Source organism: Mixophyes fleayi, chromosome 3, assembly GCF_038048845.1.
Source record: "Mixophyes fleayi isolate aMixFle1 chromosome 3, aMixFle1.hap1, whole genome shotgun sequence".
In the NCBI taxonomy this organism is placed as follows: Eukaryota; Metazoa; Chordata; class Amphibia; order Anura; family Limnodynastidae; genus Mixophyes; species Mixophyes fleayi.
In genome coordinates, this window is record NC_134404.1 from 294443932 (window position 1) to 294462801 (window position 18870).

At 38.1% G+C, this 18870-nt stretch overlaps 1 protein-coding gene across 2 annotated transcripts in view; it reads left to right on the forward strand.

Annotated features, from left to right (window-relative positions):
* KIZ (kizuna centrosomal protein) overlaps positions 1-18870 on the forward strand; it is a 100599-nt gene that overhangs the window by 61688 nt on the left and 20041 nt on the right. For both annotated transcript variants that reach the window (XR_012689777.1, XM_075203835.1), the window contains exons 9-11: positions 1701-1845; positions 6121-6186; positions 11000-11092. Coding sequence is in view for 1 of the 2 variants with exons in the window: in XM_075203835.1 (XP_075059936.1) it covers positions 1701-1845; positions 6121-6186; positions 11000-11092 (304 nt within the window). In the remaining variant the exon portion in view is untranslated. The remainder of the gene's footprint in view (positions 1-1700; positions 1846-6120; positions 6187-10999; positions 11093-18870) is intronic.

Here is an 18870-nt window from a genome sequence, read left to right on the forward strand (position 1 = left end):
AGGGACAAACCTTACTGTGCTAATGTCCCTGTTTAGATATCCTTTATCACTGCAAAACTTAGTATAACCCCAAAAGTAGATGCTATTTGACTCAGTATTGTGACATTGATTAATTGACACTCTGAGCATATTATAGAACATTTCTTGGCAATTAGTGACTATTGAAGTATATCATAGTGTGTCATTTCACAACCTTAGAAAGATGATCACTTGCTTTTCGCACAATAGTACGTCTTCATTGACTTCTGAGTGTTAACTTTTAGATAATGTTCTGAATTAAATCAAGTATATAAACCTAACACTATATACATTTAGGGATATATTTACTAAACGACGGATTTGAAAAAGTGAAGATATTGTCTATAGCAAACAATCAGATTCTAGCTGTCATTTTGTAGAATGTGCTAAATAAATAACTAGAACCTGATTAGTTGCTATAGGCAACATCTCCACTTTTTCAAACCCACAGTTTAGTAAATATACCCCTTAGTCATTATGATTTCATTGCACTGACTGCAGCTGCTAATTCTCATGTCTTCAATTATATCTTCGCGGGTGGACAAATCGGCAATCACAATTAATAGAGTGCTGTTTGTTACTGGCCCTCCCGCTCACACCTCCCCATCACTGCTTTTTTAAAGTGGCGAGGAGAATAAATATGCGGACTCAGTATTACAGAATTGGAAACACCACCGGTGTTGGGGTAAGCTGCCCCAGTGCTACCACCTTCTACTAGTACAGCTTTAAAAGGTTATGTAGGTTTTTAGAAAATTAAGGCAAAAATCTGATTGGTTGCTATGGGTACAGCACCTCTTTCTTGTCCATCACTTGTCCGTCATGTTGGAATTGCGAATTTGACTTGGGCTCAACAGGGAACAGGGAAGGACAAGTCAAACTTGGACTCTGCCTTTAAGTATATAAGCTTTTTAGAATAGCCATTTAAAAATGTATTTATTAAGTCTGCTCATCTGTTATCCTTTTGTTAATGAAGACAAATTGTTTGATTGTTATTTAAGTGCAATGTCTGCCCCTGTTGATTTGAAAGAGATTTCCTCCTTGAACAAATGTATAAATGCATTGTTCTTAGCAATACACTAACATTTGCACAGGGCCACATTGGAAGAAATGGTTAATTTATAAATAACTTATATACAGAAACATACACTTCTCAAAGTTAGTTTATGCTGCTCCAATTATTTACCCTAAAATGTAGACAGCCAGTTCTCCTGAGTATAGCAAAAACAGACGTTTTAATTTACTCAAGTTCTGACAGTTAAAAGTTTATTTTCACCTCATTACAGGATACTATTATTGTATGCAGATAGCAAGATTATGTTTCTCCAAATCTTAAAGCGGGGAGGGGGATGGGTTATAGAGGCAGAAGTGTGAAACACCCATGCAAAATTCTTCAATTTCATTCAAGATGCACCAGGCAGGGTGCTCGCTGTAGCATTCTATAGTATTGACAGTTATCTGCATTTATTTAGTTAGTAGGTTCAGGTGGGACTCTGGTTAGTTCCAACGAATGTCTACAGTAAATATGATTCCTTTTTCTGTTATAGAGGTTATGATACAGGGGTAAATGGATACATACTTAAACACAAGTCTACAAAATTCTAATCACATTTTCCTTGTAAGTGAGTGTGCTAGTTTTATTGTTTAACGAGCATCCTTTAGTCGTTCCGGTCTTGTCATTTTAGGGTAACCCCCACACTACAAGAGATGAGAGCAATCTAACCTCCGTTTCCAGTCCAGCGGCAGAGATCTGCTGTTTTCCAAAGAAGGACCAAACTGTTGATGAACTGTGCAATCGTACTGTGCATGAGAGTAAAGAAACGAAGCAAGGTAAGTTTTTTGTTTTATGATGCAGAATAATTTACCTTTGCCCTAAACACCCCGATAAGAAATATTAAAACCCTTTGGAGATAAATGATTCCATTAGTGATTTGTGTGCTTTGCATAATAATAAGGTTTATCATGTTGAATTAAACCACATACTGGCTAGAGATTGTCTGTTATTGGGCACATTACACACACAGAAGGTTAGCCACATTACACACACAGGGCAAGGTGCTCAATTTGTTGGCTGCCCTTGATAAAGGTGACTTGTCATCACCGAAACAACCGTTGGGCATTTTGTGCCGCACATTGCTCTGTTTCTTCCTGTGATATAAAAGCCTTTGTAATGTTTTTACATATTTGAGTGCTGGCTTTCTGTTCTGTGTGTATATATGTGTACACGTATGTATGTGTGTGTGTGTGTGTGTGTGTGTTTATTAGTGGGAAAAATGACTCCTATATATACACACAAACATATATTATATGTATTTATCTATTCTCCCAGCATGCCAGGAAACTCCTGAATTTGATGGTGTTCTCCTGGACTTCCTTTAGAAGTGTCCGGGGCCTTGATGACATGATTCACAGGAAATCGCATCATCATGTGCCTACTGCGTGGTGCCGTGAATTGCAATGTTGTGCGGCAAGGGCGGCAAGGACATGATGTTGCAAATTTGCGTCATCCCATCCGCCACACATTTGTCCTTGGGATCTCCAAGAGAATAGTTCTAAAAAGTAGGAAGTATGATAGATATATATATATATATATATATATATATATATATATATATATATATATATATATATATATATATATATATATATATAATATGTGTGTGTGTGTGTGTGTATATATATATATATGTATGCAGGTGGATACATATAAGATTAGAATTTTCCTGTGAATACTTTGAAATCTGCTTGGCGCTGGTTTACGCACCCCTTCTACTTTTAGTATTTACAGGACCAATACAATATTTTTATATCGTTGCTAATAAAGTGTAAGTTTTAGCGCCTGTATAAAACAGACCAATTTTGAGATTTTTACTTCTACAGCTAATTACAAATATAGTTTAAAATTCACTGTCTTGTTTGAATCTGTCATCCACAACTGAAAAAATGTACCCAGTGCTATGACAATTGTTAGCAAGTGGTACATTTTTGTGCAGTAATCATAAAGATTGTATATGCAATAGTCCCAAATGGTCAATTTCCTGCCTTTTTTGTTATGTAAATAGAATAAATATATATTTTGCACTGTAAAATTAAAGCCTGATGACATATACATGTCACAGTATTCTACAGTAACGCTAGATACATTATGCTAGTCAGGTTACCAAACAAACAAACAAAATATAGACCAGTGTTGTAATGTACAAGAATGATCCCTCTGGGTCTGTTACATATGTTAGCATAAGATAAATCCACCAAGTTGATTGGTTATGGAACAGTTTCTTACATATGCAAGCAGTCCTGATTTTCGTAGGTGCAGTTGGAAAAGGGGCACAGCATGGGCAGATCGGGGCATTGCATGGGGTTGAAGTGTCCTCCCCTCTATTTTATATGTTTGGGCATTGGGCTTTCATGCTTTGAAATAATTTTAACCTCTTTTTGACTGCTTAACACATAAAAACTGCAGGTTAAGCTCCAATTTCTTAAAAGGAAGAAGAGTTTATTGACAGGCTCCGGTTCCCTGCTCAGTGCCCAGGACCAGGTTAATTTAGGTCCTGGGCACCCAATGGCTGTATTCCTAGCATTGAATATTAAAAATATACCAATGAAAGGATTCCCAGTCCCCCCAAATTCTGTCACCCTCACACACTCATGCAAAAATGTATGAAACACATGAAGAATGCATACGTGTTTAAAAAGACACCTTCATACCAATTTGAGTCCAACCCAGGCTTATCCCCACATTTTCCTACTCTAAGGATTTGTACATGCCACTCCTTTGCTTCTAAAACTAAAATGTATGCCTTTGTTTCTGGCCCCTACTGTCATACCTGGTGCAAAAGACACATATTTGGTTATTGATATACTCTGTAAAACTAGCTGGTTACTTTTTGAATACATATCTTGTGGTTTACTATTTGCAGAAAAGTAGCTTTGGAAAGAATTGTGGGAAAGTGTATTTTTTTTTTTCTGTGACAATTTTACTTATATATTTATTCCAGTATGCTACAAAAATATACATTGTAAAATTGGCTTGGATATACTAAAAATAGAAAAGTTAATGCCAGTGAAACCAACACACCTATAATACATAAAATTTGGTCAGGTCATAAGTTGGGCAAAAGCCCGCTGACTACACTACTAACTAGTAAAAAAAAAAAAAAAATTACAAAGTTGCACCTTCCCCTCTTGCCCTTCCAGCCCTGGCTGACGGCAGAGTCGGGGCAGTGGGGACAGCCAGGATTGTGACTCGCTCCCTCTCTTCCCCGCACAACAGAAAGACCGTTGGCTTAATTTATTTCTGGTTCTGTATTACACAACTGCCAGAGGCTTGGGAAAACTGACTCCATATTGAAGTTACTGGTTCTCTAGCTAGAGGGAGGGATACCTTCATATAACGGTTTACCTAGTTGGTAGTACAGCTTTAAGGGGTTGGGTACGATATGGTGACGGTGAATATGACGACAGTTATACTGTTGACCCAAAAATGGTGACTGTATAAATATTGACATATTCATTCTATTGACCTGTTTAACATGGTGACATTGTGACTGTCAACAAAACCTAGTAAAATTAATCTCAGGGCTGAAGCTTGGGGGAAATAACATCTGTTCTTGATTAAAACACCCATACAGTCCACAGGAACATGCTTGTCAAAGTAAATCCATAGGGTATCCAGCCTCGGGCTGGTTGTCAGTATGGTTGCTGTGGGTTCCCCTGCTGTAGTACCACCAGAGCCTAGTGCTGGTTCTAGTAAAATCGGGGGGACCCCACGTTTTTTTCCCCCAAGTTTTGCAAGTATCAGCCTAGGGTTAATTTGTTTGGGGTGGAGGTCTCGCTTTTGTTATTTTTTTTATGTCGTGTATTATTGTACTGTATTGTGCTGGCAGACTAGGGTTAATGTAATGGAGGGAGGTTTGAGTTAATGTTTTGTTTTTTTAAATATTAAAAAATCTTAACCACAGAATGAATATGTTGACATTTACACTGTTACCATTTTGGTGTCAACAGTATAACTGTCGACATATTCACCATCGCCAAAATGACTACATCCCACTTTAAGTGGTTAACATAGTCAATAGAGCATTGTACAAACATCAGGTGGCTTTCAGTAGCCTTAACCTACAGCATCCTGTTCTGAAAAACAAGGATTCAACAGAACATACATATATACATTCCGTTTGAAACATTAACGTTCTCAAACAGATACGGAAACTGGTGCATACATATATCTGCATTTTACATCTCTTTAACCATAATGGGGAGACTTACTATATACATTTTTATTTGGCGAGCTGGTAGATTGCAAAGCTGATTTACCTGTTATGTGCTTTAGAACATTTTTCCTTTGAAAGAAAATTGCAAATGCTCTCTATAATATCATATCGACCAAATTAGCACATGGATGGGTTTTTTTTTTTCCCAGTGCTGTAAAATAACAGCAGTGATGAACACAACATGATTTGTTTTAATTATGTCAAGCCAGAAGATAGACAAAGCAATTACGTTAGCCATGTACCCCAAGAATCCATTTTAATAATCAAAGTTTAGTCTGCGATAATGACTGGGTAATATACACTCGCTGGGTTATCTTCCTCGGTATCCATCTCATCAAAATCTAAAGAGCTCGGCAATTAGGATGAAAAACCCTTTATATGATTAAGCTAGGCACATTGATTTAGGTCTTTTGAGTGCATGTTTTAGTCACAGTGGAAAAAGCAACTTTGATTCCAGCTAATTAAGTTTATTGGGCTTTTTTGTAGATGTCCTGCTATTCAGAGGCACTGTTGGTATTTATAGGCTATTTTTCTTTTCTTTTTTTTTTTTTTATAATTTCATCTAGTTAAAGCATAAATAATTTTAGAAGCCTGGTTGGCTCAATCATTTTCAAGCCAGTACAAGCAGGCCCAGAAGAAACCTATTTGATAAAAAGTTCACAGTAGGCTTTTCTTTTGAGAACCAGAAAGTAGAAGGCAAGATCAATAAACACTAGATAACAACAGTACAAGAGAAGAAAAAAATACTCAAAGAACGGGGTTTAACTGGAACTAAGCCAGATTGGTCATCACGCCTTTGAAATGTTTCATTATTTTCTGTCTCAACATACAGATGACACCAACCCGTGTGATGATGACAGCAGAATCAGAAAGTTTGGAGAGAAAAAAGGTGTTACAGGTAAAAGTCAATATGGAATGAAAGAAAGCAGCACAAGGCCTACAGGATTAATAAAACAAATGAGCAGATATTTACTAAACACAATTAATGCATAGTAAACAAAGGTGATTGCTTATTAACGAGTAGGAAGTGAAGCTGAAACGCGACTTTCATTGTCTCAGAACAAATGTCAACTGACCTTTGTATTTTAACTTTGGAATGTTTTAAAACGATTAATATCGGTAAGCTTGGGTCTATAATTACCCTGCAAACTGCAGATGTTTTTAATTTGCTACTTGTTTTTTGTCGCTGAATAACAATCGGTTATGTGTAATATGCTAGAAGCAAAGTCGTACTTCAGAAATGAGTTTAAGGAGCACATCTAGATGGCGGTGAATATTAGGCAAATCAGTATTTGGTTGTTGTTAGCTTCTGTGTTTCACGTTGTTCATCCTGTCCTAGCAGACAGCGTATATTAAGGGGAACCATGTCACCTATAGCCAGATGTCTTTGGGGAATTTATGAAATGGACAACAAAGTAACTGCCTACAAGTCCAGCTTGCTCTTCTAGAACTAATAAAGGGATCACTTGTCCTTAATAACAATAAAAATAATAATAGAGTTGTGTTTTCTAGCGAACAAGTATTGTGTTAATTAGCTGTTGTCATTATTTTAAAGCAAATAAAAAGGTACCCATGTTTAGCAAGCTAAATAGCAGTCCCACCCACGCCTCCTCCTAACATATAATTTGCCCCTTTTCACACCGCACCATTAATGACCCCCGCACATGTATGATGTGTACGTACACTGCATTTTCATGATGCTAAGAGGTTACATATATGTGGTGCATTTCATAGGCAGTCATTTTATCTGACTCCTTTTGACTTGATTTTAAAATAATGATTTGTGGAAATATACCCTCATTCCCTATTCCAGCTCCAGTCTCTCTTTCTCTTGCTGTGTTTTTGAAGTTGGAGCAAAGCGCAGCAGGGTGCCCCAGGGAGCCACAGCGAGAGCACAATATTGTCAATTAGCTGCTTCTTTTTTTTTTTTTTATAATAAAACCGACTCTTACTTGCAAAATCTCTCACTTATTAAGATTTTAATTAATAGCTAGCAATGCATATCTTTCACAACAGAGTGTATAGAATGCTTTCAAGATCGTTCTTTTGAAACCTACAATGATAAACAAACATTTTAGTGATTTTTGCCCACCTGGTCAGCGCTGTTTTATGTTCGTGGCTGAAGCACGCATTTTAATGTTTATTTGCTAATGTTTGCTCAGATCACCCTTGCATGGGAGTTAGGTGAAGAATCGGTGATGTTTTTATGTTCTTTTATATACTAAAGTATTGATTGTCGTTTTGGTCTGAAAAGAGCAGATTGATTGCTGTTGGTGATAACCTTTAATGGACCAAGATAGATGAAATACGGATTTGAAACCTCAGAGGTTCTTGAACAAACCTCTGAAGTTTTTTAAAAAAAAACTATTCTTCAAGTTTGACGGTAATGGGAAATAGTCCAGGAAAAATTAAGATAAGATATATCATCTGAAGAGCGTTTATACCTACAGGCGCTAACTATGTACTATGGCTTCCATCACATTTCTGTTGGCATTATTATTATTTGCTTTTACATGTGGCTATCTGTTAGTCTACCAGGACAGGTACAGTAAAGCCAAATAAACATTGTTATTGTATTATTATTATTACAGTGTAGCCTAAAATGGTCAGCAGAACCTTGCCTTGATCGTCCAAAATAATGTTATTGTCCATAGGTGCAGTACTAACATCCTCCACTGAAGTAATATCATTGCTGCCTGCATGAGGGTTCCCTATAATAATATTATTATTATTATTATCATCTATAAGGCGCCACAAAAGGTCTGCAGCGCCGCACATGCAATTTACAGTACTGAACAATCCATAGTACCTTGCACAATAAGTTAATAGACATAATACAAAGAGGGGGGGGGGGATTGGCTAAGGGCTTTGTAGGGGAGGATGAGGAGTTTAAATTTAATTCTGTATGCCATGGGGAGCCAGTGTAGCAACTGGCGGAGAGAGACAGCAGTGATAGAGCGGTAGGAAAGAACAATAAGCCAGGCTGCGGCATTGAGGGTAGACTGAAGAGGGGTAAGGCTGGACCTGGCCAGAGAGGAGGAGGATACAGTAGTAGGACAAGAGATTATATACATATTCATGTACTCCTTTTTTATCTATTCAGTGATCTGCTTTGTTAAGGTGTTGCTAGAACCAGTAATTATTCTTTTGGGAACTGGTTAGAAATATAGTAAGTAGGTGGCAGAAATACCGTGCTTCCTAGAGGATGTATGTGCAGCCGCTATCCGTAGCCCAGTGAAAACAAGGAAAGGTCCCCACTTCCCTGGGAAGAAATATGGTAGCGAAGTGGAGTCCCGAGGCACTTATATGTGTGAAGATATGATGTGATGAAAGTGGAGTTATTCTAAAAAGTAAATAAAATAATTAAGTAATATTAAATATATATATACAACTGGCGATCCTGGGGTTGAAAAGATTTTTGCCGGTGCACTCGTGGAAGAAGGATGCCGACCCCTGCTGTATAGTTTATGCCTTTGCATATTTTTGATGACTTTGTGTCATTTGGATTTATACGTCTCAGTTTCAGGTCCAATGTATGGAGTTTACATGCATGAAATGAATACTACATGCTTGCATGCATCTGTATTTATAAGCTATTTGTTTTGGCCAAAACACTGTGAGCATCATCTTGTTCATGCACCACGTGTGTATGGATGTTTGTTTCCTCATGTATTGTAAATAAGAAAAACACATTTTTAGAATAACTCCACTTTCATCACCTCATATCCTCACACATATATGCGCCCCGGAACTCCCCTTCGCTACTGGTTATAAACATGGTTAGTGAGAGTTTTAAGTGTTTCCAAATGCAAATAAGCCACTCCTATGCAGGAGACGAGAGTGATGGAAAGTCTATTTTTCCTGGCATTTTTCATGAGCAGCAGAGGCAGAAGTCCCAAAAACAGATCATTTTGCTGTTTCTCCTGAATTTGGTGAAGTTTTATACAAATTTCTACTTAGGCTGTTTGGATTTGGCTTGTTCAGATTATCCTGTTGTAATGAGTCTTTTCTGTGTTTCATGCACACTGTTGTTTGCTCACTTTTTTTGCCGCTTAAAGATTTATCTTGTGCATAATGATACATTAGGTTAGACAGTCGTTTGGATTGTCATCCGACACGCTATATAAATTGTGCAGCACTGTCCATGTGTATGTTCAGCGGCTGTTGTGTAAGTGACAAGACCAAGAGATTACCAAGCAGGTGAACCCACCTACCTATCCAAGCACATGTATTACTACGTTGAGCCTAGCAATGTAGAGGCGTGGTCATGCACTTTACATGCTATGCTGAATAGAAGGCAGCAGCAGATGGGTCTCTAGGAGACGTATCTTTTGTGAGTGCTTCCTACTGGAGTAACAGACCTTGCAGTATTAAACATTAAAATAAAAAAAAATGAAATGATTACATTTAAAAAACAAAAAGTGTGCACCCCCTCCCAGACAGCATAACCAACCCTGGTGCTGTTTGGGGGAAAAAAAGCACAGTTTTGTTTTGTTTTTTGTTGTTGTTGTTTTTTTACATTCATTTATTTATTTATTCAGTAATCTGCTTAACAGGGCTGCTGTGACTGATACACTTATGTTATCATGTACACTGGCCCATAAGGCAGGTAAGGAGGTGTGCAATTTGCATAGTATTCTGAGTTGCACGGGTATAAAGATCCATGTGACTTGGAATACTGTGTAAATTACAGGATGCAATTTACACTTGAATTTAAATTTGATATCATACATAGACAGGTAATCTTTAAAACAACTGCTAAGGAGGGTAAGGTAATTTGATCTTACATTATTTTGGGGGCAAGACAGGACCCAGAGTCTAAATGACAGTCTTGTAGTCTTGAGTTTACATAAGTGCTCAGAAAAGACAGTTGTACATGTAATGTCACTGCAAGTTCTATATGCAGCACATTTTTGACCATATTCTGATGAGGGCTGTGCTGTATATGGTAGACGGGCGGAGCAAATACTCTAGGGGTTTAGTTACCGTTGGTAGATATATATTCTTGCAACCTACATTGTTTTGTGCTATTGTTTTTGTGTGTGTGTATGTAGATATATATATATATATATATATATATATATATATATATATATATATATATATATATATATATATATATATATATATATTTTTTTATTTATTTTGACTTTAATTGCATGAAACTCCAGATATTTTCTGTCTTTCTGACTATATTTCATTATATTGATAATTGATTTCTCCTACTCTGCTACAGCCACTTAACCTGGACACGCTGCAGATCCAAATCAGTGTTGTGTGATTTGCTGGCTCTCCTAGGATAGTTGTGTAGTTATTCCTGCACATTACTCTTTTGATCATTTTGTGTTGTATGGGATGGTGGTGAGAAGGATGTTGAAATGAGAATGGGAGCTTTAGGGCACTTTGCATTTCTAATAATTCTTCTTTTATTGAAAAATCAGTATTTAGTTCTACATTGTGAACAAGGGCAAAAGTTTGCGTAGTAGCACTCCATGCTGTAAAATGTTAATGTTTTTTGTGCGTTTGTTTTTTATACCGACATATCCTTATATAATTAATATTGTGGGATTGTGTTTCAGATCTTAAATTATTCAGTTGAGTTTTCTCATGTACAATTTTTTTATTTTTACTTGAATGATTAATTTATTGATATTTAGTCATTGTCCATAAAATGTATTTGTAACTTCAATTTACCTTTATTTGTGTCACAGAAAACGCCAGCATTGTCCTGCAAGGTAGAAGGGTCCATACAGAAAAGGATGACAATGAAGAACTGAGTGATATATCGGATATTGAACTTCCTGGTAGGTGATTGTGAACGATACACATGAAACTAGTGAGATGCATATTACGTAGCTTAGCAGTACAGCAAAAATAAAGAAACCCCCAACCTATGTATAGCCTGTGGAGTCTGCATTCATAAGATATTATAATCCATACAAGACCTCATGTCAGTGAATGGGATCTGTATTACCACCTAATCTCCTTTGTATTCACTTGGACTTATTTTTGTCACTTTTGTGTCCTGCTGGCTGTTTTTTCCTAGCGAGATTCTAAATCTTCCCTGGGATCGTCCTCACAGGGCAGCTACTTACCATGCACGTAAAGGAGTATACATTGCTTCTATTCACCGTACAGGTTTGGTCATTTAGACCTTGCAGTTTATTGCCAGTTTCAGCTATAATTTTCCTTTATCTGTTAAAAAAGCTATGTATAACCTTTATGCTCAATAGTGAAGTTGATTTGAATAATAAGTGTGTTTATAATATTAGAGGTGTATTTTCTAGCTTTCAATTTGTTTTCCTCATGGAATATGGTCTATTTATTAAACATCAAAAAATTCTAATACCATTGTCCCCAGTCTCTATATTTCTCTTCGGACCATTGGTAGCGTATATCAGTGCTGGCCATGTAGTGAGCCCTCTGAGATAACTAAAATAGCTCTTTGGACAGTTTCAGTGGTGCAGATTTAATAGTAGAACAATGCTGGTCAAAATGTCATGTTTTCCTATCCTATTTTTACTGGTAAGAACAAAATCTCCTTCTCCTCTAGATGCACACTTTTGTTATCAGCTCCTATTAAGCAGCGTGGTCCGATTATCATGATTTTGGGGAATCCCACAGCTTCAGTTCTCCGTAATCAAGTTAGCTAGCACCTGGGCTGATTATTACGGAGGTGCTTTATATAAAAGGGGTTCCTCTCTAAGCGTGCTAGCCAGCAAGAGGCTGGAGAGTGCAAAGGTTCATCTTGGCCACCTGTACCAAATCTGCTTTTACATAAATAGATGATAACAAGACACAATTTACAAAAGGTCTGTTGTGTCCATTCCTTTATAAAAATGATCTTCTGCCCTGTTATCTCCTATTACAATGTCATAGATAGATGTTTCTGCATATTTTGGACTAAATGACGTATTGTGTAATAGTGCTGAAATATATTTTTAATAAATATAAGTAAACTCTATTTGTCACAGAGATGTATACACCTGTGAAAACAGCCATTTCTAGGTGAAAACTTGGCACCAAGGATCGGTGTGACACTAATGACTTAATTTGGTAGCTTTGAAGTGAAAGGTCATCGATGTAAGCTTAGATTTATATGCAGGCCAACCAAAACAGCAGGAGGAATCCTTTCATGTATTTTAAAGACTTCACTGCAATTCTTCTTCTTTTAAAATATAATAATGTCACAGCAAAACATTGCAAAAAAAAGTGTCCTTTTATTTTTCGGTCTCATTTAAGAAAACTTATTTTGTCCAAAGTTGTTAGAAATAAACAATATCTGTGTAATGGTGATGGCTTTGTGTGGGATTAATGGATAGATCTTCTCAAATAATCCACTTATAGCGCTTTTGCTATAGCCAGCAAATTGGGACAGCTATAAAGCTTCCTCTGTACCATTTGTCTGATCTGCTTGTCCTTGATTTCATCGTTATTACTTGTGTCCCCTTTTCTTTATCTATACAGTTCATGTGACCATAAATTTAGATTGCGTCTCCCCACTTGCATGGTAAAGTTTTAAGTGATTTAGGGATGAAAGTTAAACACAGATGTCTGGCTGTATCGTGTGATAGTGTTTAAATAATCGGGGTGAAGGGGTGTTTGCTGACCACGTCTGTCAGATTGCAGGTGGAATAGTGGACTTTTACACTTCACTTGTGTAGGTGCTGCTCTATAAATTAATGTTGTTTTTAAGGAGTCTATGAATATGTTATTTAATGAAAAAGTGTTATGTATATGTGTGGTAGCACCATATCATAAAATATTTATTTTAGGTTTAGTGATGCCCTCCTTTATTGGTCTAGGCGTTGTAGGCGTTGAATTGTATAGCGATCATATGAGTATATCTCAGGGGGAAGCCTTGTGGAGCCTTTTAGCATGAGGGAAACTATTTTGCCCATGTACAGACTCCTTGGTTCATTAGCAGTCCCAGATTTTAGGTAGTTCTAGGTTCCTGCTACCATGCCGGACACCTTTTTTGACCGCTACCTCTCCCATCCGTGCAGTTTCAAACAGGCATTAAAAATCCACCTTTTTTTTTTAAAGTCCTTCAGTCATCCCCTTAACTACCCACCTTGTTGGCTACCTCTCCCTCTCATCCTTTCTTCCCCCTTCCTCTCTCGTTCCGTGTGACTTTATCTCTGTATCAACCTTGTGTCCTCAGTTTGTCTGCCTCTCCCTTTAGATTCTAAGCTCCTTTGAGCAGGGCCCTCTTTCCTCCTGTTTCCACCACTTTTAACTTTGCTCTCCAACTACTCTGCCAACCTCCTTTTTGGACCTTCTGCCCTCTGTCTCCTCTCGCATTTCTCTGCACCTTTCAGTGGCTCTTTTCCTGTCAGCCGTGCGCCCACCCTCTTGGGCACAGCTTTTGAGTTTGTGCTAATATCCCTCAGCCTTTCTATTTAGCTGTGCTTTAAGCTGCCTGAGTTACAGTGCTTATTGTTAACTGTACCATGCTGTTTTACCTTGTACTGCCCTATTGTTTGTTCCTGTACGACACTTTGTGTCCTATAAATAAAAAATATTAATAATAATAATAATAATAATAATAACTTCAACAATATATGTATTTCTGAATGTTATTGTCACGAACGCCCAGCCTGTCCCAGATACAACAATCTGAACAGCTGGCCGTGACTGGCGTCACCTTAGTCACTTGGCAATGAATACACCTTTTCTGCCACCAGGAAGGATTTATTATGGTGTCCTTACGTTCATCAAAACCACTATTAATGTTTCGCACTTAAATCACATACACATGTAACATGAGGCTCCCTGGGTTTTGTAAATTCACAAAGAATCACAGAGAACACACTAGATTAAATTTATTTAATCTGAAAAATGTTTCCAAGGCTTAGTTACAAAAAAGTTAATGACAAAACATACGGTAAATTGCACAAATAAGTTTCAGAAATAAAATAGGAAATAAAATCAGAGTCACTACTTACTACTTAAGACTTGGTGTGTGAGGGAACACAATTTCAGTCTTGATAGAACCCCTCATGAAAATGCACACGTTATTGTCTAAGTCAGAAGATTTTTAAACCTTCTTCCCCATAGCTCTCACCCCCCACCTTTTGGAGTTTAGCTGTCAATAAGGACAGATTGATTTTCCGAATGTCACAGGTCTTTTTAAGTGAGCTAGGGATGTCATGAGATCGTGAATGTTCACAGGACCTTGAGTTCTCACCTCTGCTCGTTCTGCTTGGCTAGATGGTTTACAACTTTGGGGCTTCAAACTCCTCAGAGATACCTATCTCTCCCTGGTCTGGCTAATTTCAACAGATTATTGACACTTGCAGTTCAGACTCATGTCATCTAGCAAAGCACACGTTGAGATTACATTATAAGGTTACATACAATATACACTGTCATACATGTATTCAACAAAAATTAACAATCAGTCATTAGATATACTACATAATCGTCACAGTTATGTTATAGGAAGTCTACTAAGTGTCAGTTTTACTACTTTTTTCAAGTTGATCAAAATCTCTATAAATCATAGTAAAAAAACCCAAATGGAAATCCTTTTGTCCAAACATCTTAATGTATGCAGCAATGAATTTTAGTGATTTCCATTGATTTTTATTTAAAAAAATTTTTTACGAGCCATGTCTTGGGATCTTTTCCCGTTAATTTAAATGTGGCCATTCATTTCAGTGATGCTGACGTGTGGACACCTTTCTGGAGTTGTCGGGTGAATTCAAAATGATCCTGCCTTTTTCCATGTCCCCAGTGCGTCTCAGAAACATTAATTGGTTTATTGCAACAATCAATATAGATTCTGAAGTCTTTAATTAAGTGGTTAATTCATTTGACAACTCTTCAATTATGCTGAGTATTGAAGGCTTCTACTGCATTAGTAGTAGTAATAAGCTTTGAATATTAAGCATGAGCCAAATGTTAATAATCAATTAACCACATAAGTAGAGTCTTCCAATCTCTTTTGATGTGGGCAAAAACAACACTGCTGGTGTGCTCTGGTGACACCGGGAATAAAACAGCATCATTTAGTTATTCACCTGACAACTCCAGGGGCTAAATGTATCAAGCTGCAAGTTTCCTGCAGGTTTGAAAAGTGGAGATGTTGCCTATGGCAACCAATCAGATTCTAGCTTTCATTTTGTAGATTAACTAAATAACAGCTAGAATTTGATTGGTTGCTATAGGCAACATCTCCACTTCTCAAACCCGTCAGAAACTCGCAGCTTGATACACTTACCTCTAGGAGGGTTTATGTGTCGCACTGTTCTATAACTAGAATGTTTGGCAACTATGGAAACTGCATAGATTACGCTTCCCCATTTTTTTTCAATGCACCCATTAATTTCAGTGGAGTTATTAGTGCACCTGTGGAAACAAGATTGCAATTAATAAACCCATTTGTTTCAGAGCTTGTGCATGTATAAGAGCTGTTCTTTGTTTTTTGGGCGAAACCCCCCCCCCCATTTCGCTGGTTTTGAACGTATCTCAAGTTTATTCATGGTGATTTCCAAGATCGATATACTAAAATCTGTCTAGACTCACTGATTCTCTACTTACTGAGAAACTGTAGATTTCAGTGACTGTGCTATTTTTGCTGTTTTTGCTGAGATTTGGAGCACTTGTTATTTATTCTTTGCCTGTAATAGTCAGGGATTAGAAAATTGATTTGTAAATCACTTAATTCCAGGGTCGGACTGGCCCTGGAATCAAGTGTACTGGACTGTATGGGCCGGTCCGGTACCCTGCGCAGCGGAGCCGCCCCCCACCCCCGCCCTCTCAATTTTAATTTTTTAATCCTTTTTTGTTTTCCGCCAGCGTCCCTCTTCTCCCTCTCCTTCCCCTTCTGTTTTTCACTGAACGTCGGGCGTGACGTCATCACGTCATGCCCGACATTCAGTGAGGAGCGGTGCACAGAAGAGAGAAAAGAGAAGAAAAGAAAATAAAGATGAAATAAGGCAATACAGAGGTAAGTAAGAGTGGAGGAACCCAGAGAGGCACAGGGGGATGAAGAAAGGTGGGGGCAGAGATGCAAAGCACAGGGTGATGAAGAAAGGGGGGAGAGATACAAAGCACAGGGGGATGAATAAGGGTGATGAAGAGGGGCAAAAGCAGCATGGCAGAGTGTGATAAGGGGGGAAAAGCAGCATGGAGGGCGCAGTGCGATCTTAAAGTGGCATAGCGTGATTGTGATGAAGGGGCACAGTGTGATCATAAGGAGGCACAGTAATGTGTGTGTGATGGCACAGGGAGCTTTTGGCAATGTAGTGTGTGTGAGGTAGATGGTGGCTAATTAATGGGTGCTATTTTGTTTGCGGGGTAATGGTGGGGCAATGTAATAGTGGGGACTATTAATTTAAGATGGGGTGGTTGGAGGCTATTGAATGTGGGGGTGAGTTTGGGGAGAATGAGGTCTCTTTGTTAAATGTGACTATGAATTTAATGGCTGTGATGGTTGCAGGAAATAGGTATATTTATGAAATGTAAATACTATTAATTTATTGCTGAGGCTGTATGTAGGGAGGGAAATGGGTTTGTTTATTAAATGGGAATACTATTATTTTAATGTTGGGGCTGGAGTGAGGCCTAATTATAAAACCTGGGTGCTATATTGATTTAACAGCGGGGCTAGTTGGAGTTTTCTAAATTTCATGTACCCATTTTTTTTTCCCCAAATAGGGCCCCCAACATTCCAGGATCCAGACAAGCAGCAACTGATCTAAAGACACCAGCAGCCACAGGTGGTGACAATTGCAAGACAGGTAGGAGAGAGCAGGACAGTCTGCCAACTGTCCTGAATTTGGTGGGTGACTGTCCCTCTTAGTCAGGATTTGGTCTGACTACAAGGACAGTTGGGAGGTATGTCCTACTACACATTGTACTGCTTGTGAAGGCAGAACTGTGTGCACCTAACAGTAGTGCCTGTGTATTTGTTGAAAATGTGTCTAATAACCATATTAAATCATAGGAGCCCCCCTGTCTTAAGTGCCTAGGGACCCCCGAGCCTTAATCCAGCTCTGGTTAGCAGGAGGAATCTGATAGTTGCTCCCAGTTCCCGTACAGGACACAGCCTGCAGAGCAAGCTGAGGAGCTCTAAGGCTCATGAGATTTATTAATCTTGTGAGATTAAGAGCTTCCCTGCTCACTCTACAGGAAGTTCCCACCCTGATGGATGTCAGCAGTATCAGAAACATAGATAAGTACAGTGGACTGGGGTGTTGAAATGTGTTTCTGGGGTGGGGGGGTGGCGTGATGTGGATGGGGAGGGCCTGATAAATGTAATCTTTTATTATAATGTATGTATCAATGCCCCATGTTGACCCCGCCTAAAAAATAATGTAGCTACGCCCCTGTGCAACGGCACACAGTTTTTTCCTGCTCATTAACAGAGGTCGCCCTGTATGCTTTAAATGCCAGGGCTGATTTTTAGTCATAGTCCAGCCCTGCTTGATTCATATCATTTTTAACATTACAGCTCAGGTTTGTATTTTGACAAATATCTCTCTTCACCCATAAAACCAGACCAAAGTGTTCAGTGCCCTTTAGTCAGAGGCCTGGGTATTTTATGTGGCCACATTTTACTGAATTAACTACCCTTTGTCATGTACAATAGTAATCCCTATTGTAAACCTATGGAAGGATATTATTAGAAGCTACTTGAAGTGTTTCGTGGAGGTGTACAGAGGACAGTTGCTTTCACTTAACATTTTAACAAGATTACATTTCAATATTGTAACATTCTATCAGGCAATGGTTATATTACCTATATACTTTTGAACATCCCTTACACCTTTAAATTACTTATCAATATTTATCGATCCATTAATTTCATGTTTTATATCCACCAAACCAAAGACCTTTATCTCTGTAGTAATATCAATGAAATGTGATTATATATACTGTACATAACAGACAGCTTAATCTGGTTCATTAGGAAACATTTATTCCTCTCAAGTCTACATACGACTTGGGATAAGAGCATCCTAAGAGCTGAAGTTAGCGGTGGGACAACTGCTGGAGCGACATATGCAGCTGCTATGGGGCTCAGGGCTGGTGGTCCATCAGCTCCACAGGCCTCTGTTCTTCTGAGCGTCCTTGGGGGCCGGCACATGCTCATGGAAGCCACGTCAGGCTTTCAGTTCCAGAGAGCAGAGTAGGAGCCTCTAGAGCGGATGAACCAGTGATTAATTGTTATGTCCCTGGCATAAGATATTCAATATAGTGTCCCATTAACTGCCATGCACCCCAGTTAATATTCTTATTTTTCAATCTAATGGTGTGTATAGGATGCATGTGTAGTGTATCTTGTGTACACAGTCAAGTAAAATGCGAGTAGATTACAACCAAGAAGTTTGTAGGGAGAGATACTTGAATTTACTGGCATTAAAAGCAACATTACACTTTTGGATTTTGATGTCAAGTTAAATATTCTTAAAACTGTACATTTCTGCAGAAAAGATCTTTTGCAACGGAAATTATATTTTTTCTCTACGGCCTTTTTTAAAACATAGCTTATGGTTTTTTTATGTTATGGACCTCGTAGCAATTAGGCTTCCAAGGCTAGGAGTTCCTCCCACTGCAAGGATTTTATAGTCGA